Source organism: Poecilia reticulata, chromosome 9 (assembly GCF_904066995.2).
Source record: "Poecilia reticulata chromosome 9, P_reticulata-male-v2, whole genome shotgun sequence".
Classification (NCBI taxonomy): domain Eukaryota; kingdom Metazoa; phylum Chordata; class Actinopteri; order Cyprinodontiformes; family Poeciliidae; genus Poecilia; species Poecilia reticulata.
The window spans coordinates 25,379,857-25,394,677 of NC_088838.1; the positions used below are offsets into that span (position 1 = coordinate 25,379,857).

At 37.5% G+C, this 14,821-nt stretch overlaps 2 protein-coding genes across 4 annotated transcripts in view; one reads left to right on the plus strand and one right to left on the minus strand.

Moving 5' to 3' along the window:
* Positions 1 to 766: 766 nt before the first annotated feature.
* vdac3 (voltage-dependent anion channel 3) lies at positions 767 to 13,468 on the plus strand. 3 transcript variants are annotated; one of them, XM_008418144.2, is made up of 10 exons: positions 767 to 892; positions 4,351 to 4,467; positions 6,217 to 6,288; positions 7,011 to 7,060; positions 9,214 to 9,366; positions 9,449 to 9,501; positions 9,580 to 9,804; positions 11,315 to 11,465; positions 12,433 to 12,490; positions 12,590 to 13,468. In XM_008418144.2, the coding sequence occupies exons 2-10, from the start codon at positions 4,353 to 4,355 to the stop codon at positions 12,679 to 12,681; spliced, it is 969 nt and encodes a 322-aa protein (XP_008416366.1). In that variant the 5' UTR covers positions 767 to 892; positions 4,351 to 4,352; the 3' UTR covers positions 12,682 to 13,468. The 3 variants fall into 3 exon arrangements, with proteins under 3 accessions (XP_008416366.1, XP_081466912.1, XP_081466911.1); XM_081610786.1 differs by lacking the exon at positions 4,351 to 4,467 and having other exon boundaries at positions 770 to 892; XM_081610785.1 differs by lacking the exon at positions 767 to 892 and having other exon boundaries at positions 4,329 to 4,467.
* Positions 13,469 to 14,019: 551 nt separating this feature from the next.
* ikbkb (inhibitor of nuclear factor kappa B kinase subunit beta) overlaps positions 14,020 to 14,821 on the minus strand; it is a 29,627-nt gene continuing 28,825 nt past the window's right edge. The window contains exon 22 of the mRNA XM_008418141.3: positions 14,020 to 14,787. Within this exon, the coding sequence (XP_008416363.1) occupies positions 14,728 to 14,787 (60 nt within the window). The 3' untranslated portion in view covers positions 14,020 to 14,727. The remainder of the gene's footprint in view (positions 14,788 to 14,821) is intronic.

Sequence of the window (14,821 nt, forward strand, 5' to 3'; positions counted from 1 at the left end):
AAACGTGTTTATTCTTTATTCAGTGAAATTACTCAGAGTGGGTACAGAATCCAGAAATTTTACTCAAGTAAGAGTATTGAGTTTTAGATTTTCTCTGGTTTTAGAAAATCTTCTGGCACATCTGGCTTTTTCCTATAACCTGGAGGATTTTTTTAACTTTAGTAATACAATTCTATGGAGGTATTATTGGTGCAAATAAAATGAGTAAAAGTAAAAAGTACTGTATAGAAAATAACCCCCTAAAAGTTTCCAAAAGTTACTCAAAAAAAGTAATTGAGTAAATGTGACTAATTACTACCTAACTCAGGAAATAAATGATTATTCTAACTGATCGACTGATTGGTAAATTGTTGCGTTGTACCAATGGATGGGTGTATGGTAATCAAAACTGAACAAAAGCAAAAGTTTAGTCTGATTTAATATCAAACATTGAAAAAAAAGTAGCATATCTGTTTTACAGTGCATATAAATTTCTGCTTTCAACTGTATACACCTATACAGCAAACATTTTTTCAGGAGTTTGCATTGTAGACATCAATTAATCAAGCAGTACTAAAATATTATTTGTGGAATAAGAAGAGTGGAAATAATACATATCTGATCACATATCATAGTACTGGCATACAAATTATGCCACATCAGATAGAATGTCACATATTATGCTAGAAATGAATCAGAGACCCTTACAAATGGCCGCTGTATTATAGATGTCCAATGTTTATTCCCACTTATAACAGTACAGCCACTGACCAATGATATTTACACAACCCCCCCCCGCCCTCAACGGGAGGCTTGACTGCGCATGCTCACGGAGTGTCTGTTGGTGCTTTCTCCTTCACTCAGCTACACCGAGCAACGGTGCGAAAGTCTACACACTCGTTGTAAATATAAGGTAAGATACAATAACTTTACTAAAGTTGTAGCTTCTTAAACTTGCCGGGGTGCCTGTTTCTCAGCGTGATTTGTTGTTGTTGACAAAGATGGCTTGACTGTGAGTGAGAAACGAGTCACAGAGGGGGAGTGGGGAACGCCGCAGACGCGTTACCAGGTTTTGATACTAGTTTAGGCCTGTGTTTGTTGTAATCAGCTGTAATAAATACATAAAAATCACTGCAAGCGGCAAAACACCTCGAACCCACTTGACAAATGGAGTTTTTATAAGTTTACACGTTTTATTAGTTGCGTTAATTCGCATCTAGATGCGCTCAAAAATAATAACTGGTGAATAGTTTATGTAGAAGTATTGACTACATATTTTAAAGTATGCGGGGTATTTCTAAAATGTCTGTTTCAGTGCACAGTGCATACAAGAGTTTTCAGTAGGACAGATCCCATGTGGGGAACATGTTCCCTGAGGGTCAAAACGACAGGATGTCATTCATCTTAAGGAAATTTAGTCATATGGAGTTCGTGAAGAAGCACAAAAACCAGCAAAACAAAGACTACTATCTCGCTGGTACTTCCTTTAAAGCCGTGCTAAAGGATTTCATTATGTCTTTATAATAATTATAATTTTAATTATAATTTTTAACAGTTTTTATGTAAATGTATGCTATTGGTTTTTATGTCGCTATCCAAAGTTCTGAAGTCCGGATTCAGTTCTCTGCCCGTTTCAGATAAAATTAACAATTAGAGATGCAACAATCAGGCTTTTTCTGGCCGATACCGACTTTTGCTTTGTTAGCTGGTTTTGTTTTCTTTGAAATCTTAACTCATTTACCCAATTTTGACAGATCCAGATTACTCCTAGTCCAAGGAATATAACACAAACATAAAAACAATCGTCCAGGTTACAGGAAGGAGCCAGATGTGCCAGAAGATTTTCTAAAACCAGAGAGATTTAGCATGATGTTATCGAATTAAGATATGGGGTAGGGCAGAGAGGCAAATATTCAATGTTAATTGTAATTATCAAATCAAAGCTTGCAACTCCAGTATTTTTAAGTCTTTAAACATTTTGAGCAAAGCATGTACTTCGATGCAGTTATGTTGAATTTATCAAAAATCAGAAAGGAGACATAAATGGACAAAAAAAAATTAATCCTGTAATTTTTTTAAAATTTGAATTAGATTACCAAAAAACCTACAGCACATGTTTTAAACATCTCCTTTTTAGATGTTTAAAGTCTGCAGGAAAAATATTGGAAACGGTTGGCTAGATCTCAAACAGCCATCAAATGAAATCGGTGCACCTCTGGTTCCTGATTTGTATCATATTTTTGTTCTGTTCAGTATGGTATAATTTCATAGTTTTGGTGAATTTTATGATTAGCAACACTACTCTAAGATTTCTTTTAACATTTAACCTGATGCTGTAACTATTATTGGGACCAAATACCACAGGTAAACATGCAGAGTGAATGTTTTCACTGCACACAGAAAAGTCAAGCCAAACACATCCAAAATACCACATAATGGAGCAGCTTAGGTTCAACCTATAATGTGTCTGAGGGTTAGTTTTGCTGTACTTGGCCTTATCTGTCTCTCTCACACACAAACACACATTTCTTCAGTGTATGGCACAACCACACACTACCTTGGTTATCTAGAGATTAGGCTGGTGTTGAGTAACTGCTCTTTTTACACATTTTAGATTGTTTCCCCCCTGTCTCTCTCCCTCAGCAGATGTTGAATAGGTCACTTATTTCCTCAAAATCAACCTAATAGTTATATTTTACCCAAGCTCAATGCAACAAATGCCCTTTTAGGCGCATTTTCTTGGGTTTCAAAGCAGCATGTATCAAAATAAAGAGACTGCACAACAGATTATGTCTGATTTGTCAACAACCACCATTTTGTGTTTGTGTCACCTTATCTGTCCTTTTGACCTTTCAGTTCATTCTGGGTTGTCTGGTTGTTGCCTAATTAAAGTGACACTGGAAGTGACAGGGCCCACGTTTGCCTGCATCCACAGAGTGGAGGTATAATAGAGATAAACCCGTTTATTTGATATGGTTTTATTTCGATAGGTCGATGTTAGATGAGGACACATGTTGACTGCCAGATCACATGTTGCAGTGTCATGTTTACTGGAGCTAAACTTAGCGGCCAGACAGAGAAATGAAGGCCGTGAGGGAGGAAGGGGGTGGGGGGGGGGCAGAGATGGACAGTGTGAGAGGAGGAGGAGTGTCTGTTGGCTGAAATGACAATGACTGACAACAGGTTGCAGGCTGTCTGCAAGTATGCAGGTCAGCTTGCACCTACTGAGGAAGCTGAGGGAGAAATTGGGAGCAACTCAGAAGCCTCAAAGCTTTCTGACACCGAGCGAAAGAGGCTGATTTAAAGCTCAGTGATCCCGACACCTCAGTGACTCAGGGACTGGAGCAAAAAACATGAGATAAAGCTTTTTGCATCAGTTTAATTTAAGGTATTTACTTTGGTGGAGCCCCATGAAATGCATTTCTTTTTTCTGACCACTTTTATTTACTTATTAATTTAATTAGATTTTTATTAAATATTGTCAGTTATTAAGATGGAAAAAAAAAGTTTACGAGGAAAAGAAGTTATGTTTGAAAGAACATGAAAAGTGACCCAAATTCACATTCTGCACGTTTTTATCCTTCTTTTTGGGTCACCTCTGCTCCTAATCTAAATAGTTGTAGTCCAACATTGATGAAAGGCTTTTTATGGCCTGAATTATTGAATAGTTTAAGAGATAACAGTAAATCTGACATTCTAGTTTATAATATGAACATTTACAAAGAGTGAAAAATATTTCTACTCTTGTGTTTTATTAGAAATTAGTTTGACTAAAGGGCATTGCATTCCACAAACATCAGATGGCATGTTAAATTTATTGTGGTGAAGGAAGCATGTAATTTATTTGTGTTTTTATGCCCCCAAATTCTCAGATCTGTTCTGAAGCTTCAGATGTCAACAGTTCAGAAATTGGTCACAAAAGCTCTGATCTGTGCATCTCTAATAAACATACTTTACTCACCAGCTTAAACTCTCAATGCTGATTTGCATTTGATGAAATATTAAAACATGTATGTTCTGTTATCACACTGAAATGTTAAAAAAGGTATAATTGTGGAGATGTTCTTGTATTTATTTGGTTCCTGTGGGTTATTAACTATTGAATGGCATGAACTCCTTTTTGTTGCTTTCTAAAAAGCTGCTATATAAACTATATAAACTATGCTTAAACACTCCAGATGTGGAATATAGTTTATATAGCACTGTGCAAAAAGCCCACACACTATTCTGCTGACCTGTGTGTAATGTTACCACAATTGTCATAAAATATGCATATATTCAGTCACTGCCTGGTGAGCTGAAGATGTCAGAACTGTGCAGAACTTCTCGCCTTTCTCCTGTTCCTGTTGGTGTTTCCCTCGTCTTGAGGAGACATGGAAGAGAAAGTGGGGATTGTGGTGCTGCAGGAGGAGAAGACAGAAACGGGCGTACAGGCAGAAAACAGAGATGTCTGTGCAGCATGTGAGCACCACGCCCCCGAGGGTCACGGTGAGTGGAGGGGGTGCATGGAGGGAGACGGAGGAAAAACATCATCAGGGTCCCTGGATCGCTTTGGGGTGACGGCGCTGACCTTGGAGCCACTGTTAAAGATTTTCCAGTTTCAGTCTGTCTGTTCCAGGCATTTGATTGGACTACACCGGTTCTGGCTGGGATACAGTGCCTGATGGGTAAAGTCCAACTCTTCTGCAGACAAGATGATGGGTTTAAGGGTCAGGGCAGGGCGGGGGGCAAAAGAAAGAAAACGATCAAGTCAAACATTAACCCAGCTTTACTGCGAGTGAAGGAAAAAATTGCAAATGATCCGACAGTCACCTTGTCAGAAATGTTTTCTTACCTCTCAAGGTCATGCATGCATGCTAACTCAGGGGACCCTGATGACAGCGTGAAACGGTGAAGTCCTGGCGCTGTGCAGGACTGCTTCAGCGTTTAGCTGCTGACTGCAGAATCCAGCTTTTCATGCTTATGTTAGCTTTTCTGCGCTCGCTTGGTCGTATGTCTTTGCACATCATACATATTACATCTCCTCCTGCTCTGATGTGTTGCATAATGACGGATTTTGTTTGTCATGCATTTTGTGAGTGGCAACAAGTTATCTGTGGTCTGTGGTTCTGCATGTCTCAGCAGGAGAAACGGTTTCATTAGCTTATTAATGGCTGCTGGATTGTGATGGGATTGTTGCCAAAGAATCAATAGTTTCACATCGATGGGCTGGAGATGTCAGTCCCACAGAAAGAAACCCGTCTGCTGGCTGGATGGCGCGTGCTGAATGTTTGCTCTGCTTTCTGTTGTTTAACGTATGGATGACATCCTCAGTGCTTAGTGTTCAGTTGAAGCTATTTTTTTTTTAAATTACAGTCTCAGTTCGATGTGATTGGACTAATTTTTTAAGCATGGTCCACACATGAGGTGAGGCCTTTGCTAAGATGAGATGCTTGACTTCAGTCTGATTGATCTGCTCCAAATGTGTCGTCGTCCTGTTAAAACATTCAACTGTTTCCAGTTTTAGACCATAAAGTTAAAAAAAAAAATGTATGAAAAAAATAAACATCCACACAAATATATAAAAAAGTAAATTTTATTTAGTCTGCTTGTTGAGTAGTTTGTTCCACCATAAAACAATACCTCATCCTAATGTCTAGTACATGCAAACTAAACTTTACTATAACAATGTGTAGAATACATCTGATTTCCTTTTGAATTTGCTTCAAAGTTTTGACTTATTTCAGTACTTTCTTAAAGTGGTTTTGGGAAGAAGTTGCTCAATGTTTCCTACTTTTTTAGTCACATCTATTTTTGAAAATTTTATGCAATGTTTTCTGGGCTTGTTGCTACTTCTACTGATGTTTTTCCTTATGCTTCAAAGTTGTTTTTTTTTAAGAAAGCTACATTAAATGAATAGCTCTTCAAAGCTTGCTGCTCAGAACTGCAGGAAAATGCAACAGTAAAATGCTTAGAAAATATCTACTTTTTGAGATAACGGTAAAGTGGTGAGTGGATCATGACCATTCCACAGATGAACTGGAGAAAAAAAACATGGGCTTTGTTGAACAACGATCTGGAGATGGAAAAATGAGTCATCAAGCCCAAAACCTAACTTCTAATGGAAACTAAACATTTTGGTTTAAAAACATTTTTAAGCTGTCATTATGCATCTTTCAGGGAAATGCAGCTAAGTGTGTATCTGCATGTTTTTGCTGTTAGTTAGAATTTAAATGTGAACTGGATGTGTTTCCTCAGGAACAATGGTTGTCCCCCCAGCGTACTCAGACTTGGGAAAAGATGCCAAAGATATCTTCACCAAAGGCTACGGTGAGTCACAGGATTAATGTGGACCTGCTCTGCATTAATGCAAGATTCTGTGAATCTAATCAGTCTGTTAATCAAGTTTATTTGTGTAGCACATTTCAGCAACACAGCATTTCAAAGTAAAAATACAAAGTCATTAAACAGACATTAAGTCATTGAAGCATTACATTTTGCCGTCGTTACACATCAGACTGTTGATTGTTTCATTGATTATGTTTCAAAAGCAACTTTAACCAGCTCGGTTTTTAGTTGAGATTTAAAGGACCTCAGTGTTTCGGCTGTTGTGTAGTTTTTCGGAAGTTTGTTCCAGATTTGTGGTGCATAGAAGCTGAATGCTGCTTCTCTTTGTTTGGTTCTGGTTTTGGGGATGCAGAGCAAACCAGAACTAGAAGAACTGAGAGATCTTTAATGTATTGTGATGCTAAGCCGTTTAGTGATTTATGAACTATCAGTATTTCAAAGTCTATTCTCTGAGTAAGGATTTTAGAACTGGTTTTATGTGCTCTAACGTCCTGGTTTTAGTCAGGAAGTTTTAGTCCCTTGAACTCTTATGTTCATGGGACAACCATGAACACAGAGTTTCCAGCTCTGTGTTCATTCAGGACTCATTTGCTGCATGTTGCACATGTTTATTTATTCTGCAGCTTTTAGAGCCATGCTGCAGCCAAAGCGCTGACTTTGTTATTTCTCTAGCATTTCCTTTATTTCCTGCTTTTCTTTGTCAGGCTATGGAGGTATGAAGCTGAATATCAAGACCATGTCTCATAATGGGGTGGTAAGTAGTTTTGTGTTTATCTTTCAGTCATTAGAGTTGAGCATTGAACTTAATCGCTTTCTGTCTTCGACCTCATCTACTGAAGATATAATACGCTGGGTGTTCTTCTTTTGTCTCTGATATTAGTTGCTAATATTAGATATAAGTTTGATTTTAGACATTGTGTGTTTTCTTTTAAATCTCTTCTTTCAAAACCATGCAGTACTCTGCAAGAACATTCACATTTGTCACATTACAACCACAAACTTTATTGTGCCTTATTGAGATTTTCTGTGACAGACTAACGCAAATGAGTACAAAATTAACAAGTGGAGGAAAAGTAAATTGAAATCTGATGGGTGCAGGACAGAGTAGTTTGTTTTTGCCACGCAGTAGCCTGTTACAATAAGCAATATATGAATAACTTGCACAAGAACTTAAAATATGAGCAAAAATTTCCATTTGTTGGCTTGTTTGTGTAGTTTGCTTAATTTTTAAATAATTGCTTTCCTGTAATGTTATTGAAAAGCCACCATTTTGAAAACATTTTACACATTAGTTCAAAACATTAGTTTGAACTTTTATTTATTCGATAAAAGTCTAAAAACTGGTAGTTTTTCCTGTTTTCCTGTCTGAGCCTGATGATTAATGTGTCTTAAAAGGCAGTTTTGTTTACAGAAACTTCATAATCCATTTTATTTTTTGTTTGGTTGTTTTTTTTTTGTTTTTGTTTGGTTATCTTTGATATTTAAAATGTCTTCCAGATACAATGTTAAATATTCATTAGAAATGAAAATGTATTGATCTTTGACTGCACATTTATCATTATATTAGGTGAAAATGGCCTCAAGACAACTGTAGTATCGCTCATAGTAATAATTTCTGGGACAATTTATCGTCCAGCACTATTTGTTATTGCGACAGGTCAAGCCACACTTATTGTTTTTATAACCTTCCCTGCTTGATCAACTTCTCCTCGCCTGTATCCCTGCCCTGTTTTCTGAGTGTTTTTATGGTGCTTTTTAATCACTAACGCCTGTCAGGCCTTCACAGAACAGCTGGATTCACTCCGAGTGTCTAAGTATTAATAGGCGACGTCTGAAGACTGTTAAGTTGATTTTTTAAAGGGGTGTTACTGTAAAAAGGATTAAAAAAAAGAAAGCAATAATATCATTCAGAATATTATTTATAAAATAACTATGAACCATATGATGCTTTTCTTTTACTTTCCAAGTTTGTGCTACTTATTTTTTATATGAAAGTCCATTAAGACACATTATTAAATGTAAAAACAACTTTAAGCTTCACAAAGAAACAGGCTTTATGTACATTATCTTCTGTACCTGCGGAGCTGCAAATATTTCTTCAAACTGTTGCTCTGCTTAACTTTCTCCATCTCCTTTTTCTGCTTCTTCTTTGGACTCTTCTAGATGGTAAGGCAGGAAGGTCTGTGTGTGTTTCCTCAAACATGATGAGTATCAGCAGGTGTAGCGGAGATTAGCCAGTGATGTGCACAGCTGTTTTCTTTCCAGCAGTTACTGGTCTGAGTAGCTGGGTTTCCATTACAAATGTAGGCAAAATTTGTTGATATTCTGCTAGTGTGGAAAAAACAAATTTTCACAGTTGCAGTGTTTCCGTTAAATAAGAGACGCAACTAAAACCACACGTAAATAAATTTGTTCATGCGATAAGTCATTAAAAAAACTTCCACTTCCTGAATGACCTTGTCTTTTCCTCCAGCAGTGACATCCGTGTGATGCGAAAAACGTGTTTCCATTGCGGTTTTGCGAGATGTACAAATTTTGATACAGTTAGCTCAAAAACTTTTTATTGAAGAATGTTTCCATCAAGTGAATAATTTTCATAATTCCAATTTGCACCATTAAATGGTCAGTGAAAACGCAGTCACAGCTGCAGCAGTAGCGGACAGTGTTCCTCCTTAAATCCAGTCCAGCAGCCTCTCCCTCAGTCCTGCCTTCACTTTTCCTCACCAGTGATTCTCCAGCTTCCAGTTTTCCTTTTTACATAATGGGCCATGTACTCTTGATGGTTTCCCACCGCTGCTTATTTTATCCTTGTTTACTTTCTCACGCCTCTGTATCAATCGACTAATCTGTGATTTTTTTCCTTTCTCATTTCATTTTCCACTACTTCTTCCCTTTTTGTCCCTGCAGAAGTTTGTCACCTCGGGCTCCAACAACACAGACACAGGGAAGTCAGGAGCCCTCCTAGAGACAAAGTACGAAGTGAAAAATCTGGGTCTCAGTTTCAGCCAGAAATGGACCTCAGACAACACTCTGACCGTGGACGCCACCATGGAGGACCAGGTCGGGCTCAGAGTTGTTTTGTGAAAGCGCTGCACTCAGAAGTTGGAAGAATGACCTCACTGGTTGTCTCTTGTGTCCTCAGCTGGCTACAGGGCTAAAGCTCGGATTGGAAGCATTGTTTGTTCCCAGAACCGGGTAACAACGATCCTTTTCATGCTAAATCTGCAAAGTTAAATTAAACTTTACACTTATGCTGTCCTGCTGTCCGTTTAGCAAGGGGAACGGCAAACTGAAGAGCGCATACAAGCGGAACCACATGAACCTGGGTTGCGACCTGGACTTTGACAAGGCCGCTCCCACCGTCCGCGCGGCCGCCGTGTTGGCCATCAGCAGCTTGATGGGCGGCTGCCAGATGGCCTATGAGATCAAGTCTAAAATGGCTAAATACAACTGGGCCTTAGGATACCAGGGCTCTGACTTCCAAGTGCACGCCCACATGTGAGTAAGGGTGGGTGGTGTAGACTTACAATTTCACTGCGGTGTTTTGTAGTACTGCTGCAATTCTGATTAAAAAAATGATTTATTACTTTCTTTTAGGTGACTGTCTGGTTGTGATTGCATGGCACAGCATTCTTAGCTTCACAAACACAAGTGCTGGTCTTGAAATAGGCTTCTTAAAGAAGTGAGACTTGGATAAACAAACTGCACAGTAACTGCATTTAAAATTTACTGATATGGATGAACAGAGAGTGGAGAAAATAGTAAAAATAAAACATGAGATAAATACTGTTTGTCAATTTAAATTTATCAAAATTCTTGTCATAAGAAATTTTTCCACGATAAATGATACATGATACAATAAATGCCCAATATAAATTTGTGATCATTTTGCAGAGCTAACACTGTGAAACTGTATTCTAAAAACAGTTAGAGCAGGTCAAATATAAACGAAAAGATATGCATCAAAGCACACTAAAAGCTCCATCTGGTGTTGCTTTAGCACCACTACACGTTTAATTTAATTCAGCAGATGCTTAACAGATGGCGCCTGGCATTTAAAATGTGTAAAATTAATTTAATCAGGTATGGTGCACAGTTAGCACAGGGGTGTCCAAACATGAACCCCAAAGTCAAAAGTACTCAGGAGGCAAATTGTTTTTCCAGCTTAAAACATTTTTTGTCTGCTCAGCAATGAATTAAACAAGCAACACTTTAATAAAACAAAGTGGCATTTTTTTGTTTTAAACAAAGGCGTAGAGTTTCGTAACTTTTTGTGTAATTGTTTTTTAATTTTTAGGTCTATAGCATCTATTGATCTATTCTTAGCAAGAAAAATTAAAACTTTATTTAAAAAAAACCTTTTTTGTTTAACCAAGTTTAATAAATAGATGTGGTCTAGTCTTTTTTTTTTCAGGAAAAATTCACTGGATGTTTATAGCTCTTCTTGTAATGACATTGAAATTTAAGAAAAAGGCAAGTATTAAAAGAAAAATCAGTGGTAAGAGTTACTAACTTTAGTCAGAAAATGCAACCAGGTGTTTAATTAATGTGCTACACTTTTAAAATGTTAGGGATGTCTATTAAATGTCTCCTAGATACTATTAAATATGTATTTGGGTTTCTAATGGCATCTGATGAACAGTAAGTGAAGCCGGCAAGCCTGTGATTAAAGACCAAAATAGCATTCCGTACATAAATCGCTCCTGCTCTAAGGTTATAATTCACATGGGTTTTGGTTGTTTCTTTTAGTGCTGCTCCTAAAATATAAATAAAATAAATTAAGGACTATATTCTGATGATTCAACATTTGCTATATTTAAAATTAACACAAAATATGAGTTTCAGTAAATTGTATTACTGAAATTTGATGTAAGAAAAACCAAAACCTATTTGAAATCCTTAGAAGTCTCCCTTCTGTTGAAATGTTTCTGGTAAAGGAAAAGGAGGTTTCTGTAATAGAGACACTTTAAAAAATTTTTTACATTGTGCTCGGGTCTTTTTGTTTCAGTAATGATGAGACAGAGTTTGGGGCCTCCATTTACCAGAAGGTGAACAGAAACTTGGAGGCAGCGGTGAACCTGGCCTGGACAGCAGGAAGCAACAACACACGCTTTGAGATTGGAACCAAATACCATCTGCACAAGAACTCCTCCCTGTCTGTAAGAAATAACACATACAGCACGTGTTATTTACTGGAGTTAGAAATTCATGTTATGAATGACATTTTGTACAGAATCACAGGAGTTCCACTTGGTGGCACATCTGAAATATCCTCTAAAATCAGTGAAAATGTACTTTTTGAGTGTTGAGGAACTTTTAATGTGTTTATGCACACAAACAAGGAGGTTGATTTCAGTTCTGCTTCTCCGCTCAGTGAAGACAATTAATATATAAATGTACTTAAATATAAAAAATATAGACGGTTTTTCTTTGTTTCTTGAGTTTTTTCAAAAGAGAGAGTATATACGTGGCAGTGATTTGGAGAGACGGCCTGGAGAAAATTTATCGTTTGGCTTTACTTTTTCAAACTCCTTATAATGAGATCAAATATATTAAAGGTTAGTAGTATTTATCTTATTTAAAAACAAGGCAGATCTGGTCTCACTGTTTTGGGGGAAAAAACATTGCTCTAAATATTGACATATAATGCATCTAAAAATCTGTGTGTGTTCATTAATGATGACTTGACATGCTTCCTTAGCAGCTGAGGATATGTGTAACAAATATTACATTTTGTTTGCACAAAACCTTTTTTGGATTTTGGTCAGTTTCCCCAGTTTTATGCTCCTTCAGAATGAGCTGCTTTTGGGTGTCTTGTCACCTTAAATCCAAAGAAGCTGCTGCTGGAACTCTGTCTGGGTTGCTAGGAGACGGATTGGGCTTTGCTGGGTCGCTAGGTAACGGTGCAGCGTGCCTGTCGATCGGAAGAGGATTTCTGAAGCAGCTCATTTTCCAGACACAAAAACCATAAAACTTATTACGAAAAAGCAGCTGTGTGTTGTTTTTTTTTAAGCGCATGGACTGTTTTTGAAGTATTAGAGACCCAAATGGAAGTATGAAAATGTACAAAATGTTTAAGAATAATTATAAGTACTTGAATTATTACCTTTTTTTTTCTCCTCTCAGGCAAAAATCAACAATTCCGGCATTGTTGGGCTTGGATACACACGAACCCTCAGGCCAGGTTCGCCCTCTGACATTTTGAATGTTGTCTTCAGCAGAAACAACTCAAAGCAATCACCAAAGTTCCCTGAAACTCACTCCCAATGCTCTCCCTGTGCAGGAGTGAATCTCTCCCTCTCTGCGATGATCGACGGGAAGAAAGTCGGCTCCGGCGGACACAAAGTCGGCATGGCGTTCGAGGTGGAGGCGTAAACCAGAGAACGGAGACAGGAAAAGGAAAAAAAAACCAAAATGGCCTCAAATGTGACGACACTCAGCAACCCGTGAACACATCACCCCTCTGAGTCCGACACACACACACACACACGCACGGATACAAACTCTTTGGCCTTAACCCTGAAAACCTCCAAGACCTACAGTACTGTAACTGTCACCCAGTCCTAATTTATTTTTACATTTTAGTATATCTATGACTTTCAACACAAACCTAAGAGCGTATTTTTATCAGTATGCAGCAAAACAATGCGATTAACAAATAAAAGTGCACTTTTAACTTGAGCATTAGTGTTTGCAGAGAAGACGCAAGTTCTGAGGCATCTTCTCATTTTAACTGTCTGGTTGGTTTAGTTACGTTCAGCTGGATTATGGTAGGTTTAACACAGGCTGCCTGTTTGGGGTGTTGTGGTTTTGTTGCATGATTTTAAGACTTTTGTGAAAGTTTGTACAAAACGGATGCAATAAAAACCAGAGCGAAAGATGAAACCTCCTTCTCTCAGCCTGAGAAGCTGACTTTGATTCTTCCTCCTGACCTCAGTAGAAAACTGTAAATCCTCAGCTGCCTAAATGTGTTTTTCAGATCTCATTTGGTAAAAAAAACAAACAAGAGGTATTTGGATTTTCGTGTCAACTCGTCCTGTCATGGCTCAGCCTTTGTCACATTTCACAACTGTGCTGTGGAAGTATAGGAAGTATCGTTAGCATGTAGGACCTCAAAGTAATTTTATCGAATAAGTGAAATAAAGAATGTCAAACACCACAATCTTGTTGATTTGTAGTATTTTTATTATTAAGTTAATTATCAGCCACAGAGGAAGTTGGTCTAGTCAGAGAAACGACCAAGGCTCCATCAGTTTCACGATCCACAAAGAAGAGAGTTTTACAAAAACTTTTAAATTTACCTTGCACCGACCCAGACAGACAACTTCAAGATGGACTTGAACTTTCAGCTGCTCACATTGAGAAGCTTTCTGAATAAAAGTTTTATGGTCAAATGAGACAAAGATATTGAAAATGATTGTAGAGCGAATGTGAGGCTCCAAACCTAATGTGCCAAACAAGCAAGCAATTGCGGTGGTAGCATCATGCTGTGGGGATGTTTTACTGCCAGAGGGGCCGCTGCATTGCTTACAGTGGATGAAATTCTTCTAAATTCATCATCTTCCTCAAGGCTTGGTATAAAATAAACAAATGGAGCTTCTGGAAGAAGTTAAGACTTAAAATTCAATATTTGGAAAAGGTTGAATCTGTCTGATGACCAAAGCTGGAAAAACTAACCCACATACTAAGAGCCGTTAAATGATACACCAAATGTTAATTTGTAAGTATTTGATTTATTTCAGATTGTGTTTATGAGTAAAACTGTGACAGAGAGGACACTACATTTAAAGAAATGTGTTATCAAAAAATATTCTTTCACTCAAAACATGAAAACAAGTTAAAATTACAGCTGAATTGGTTCAACCCAAGTATAAAAATACCTCATAATTTCTTCTAACCATCTGAAATAAATTGTGATCAGAAGATATTTACAGGGCTAATGGTATAATGTGTGTAATAACCAGTAATGTTTCCCTCTGTACAGTAACAATTTGGATTAAAAATAAAGCGTCTGTTAAAAAAATAATTGTAAGAAGACACACCATAGGGTGGATTGGATTTGTATCAGTTTACATAAGAGGAAAAAAATCCAGCATAGAAATGGATCTCCTTACATTTCTGCATAAAATTATTTACATTCACCTTAAAGTATAAAACAGAATAAAATTTGCAGTTTTTTTTTTTAGTTAAGTGTTTGTAGATGTTAAAACCCTGCGAAAGATTTTTAAAAATCTCCTGGTAAAGAAATATTTTACAAAATAAATCCTAGAAAGTTAATATTTAGATCCCATGTTCCTGGAAATGTGGGATCCCTCAGATGAATCTCTTCGTTAAACTCCAGAACTTGTTTCGCATCCTCCTGTTGTTACAATCGCCGACCACACGGAGGCAGCAGAGAGTCACGTTTAGGCAAATTCACTTTCAGGAGAGATCGCTGGAGAAGCTCTGCTCTCCTCGCAGCCACGTCCATTCCTTCAGCATCTAGGAGAAAAAACACAAAATAAGAACACTTTCA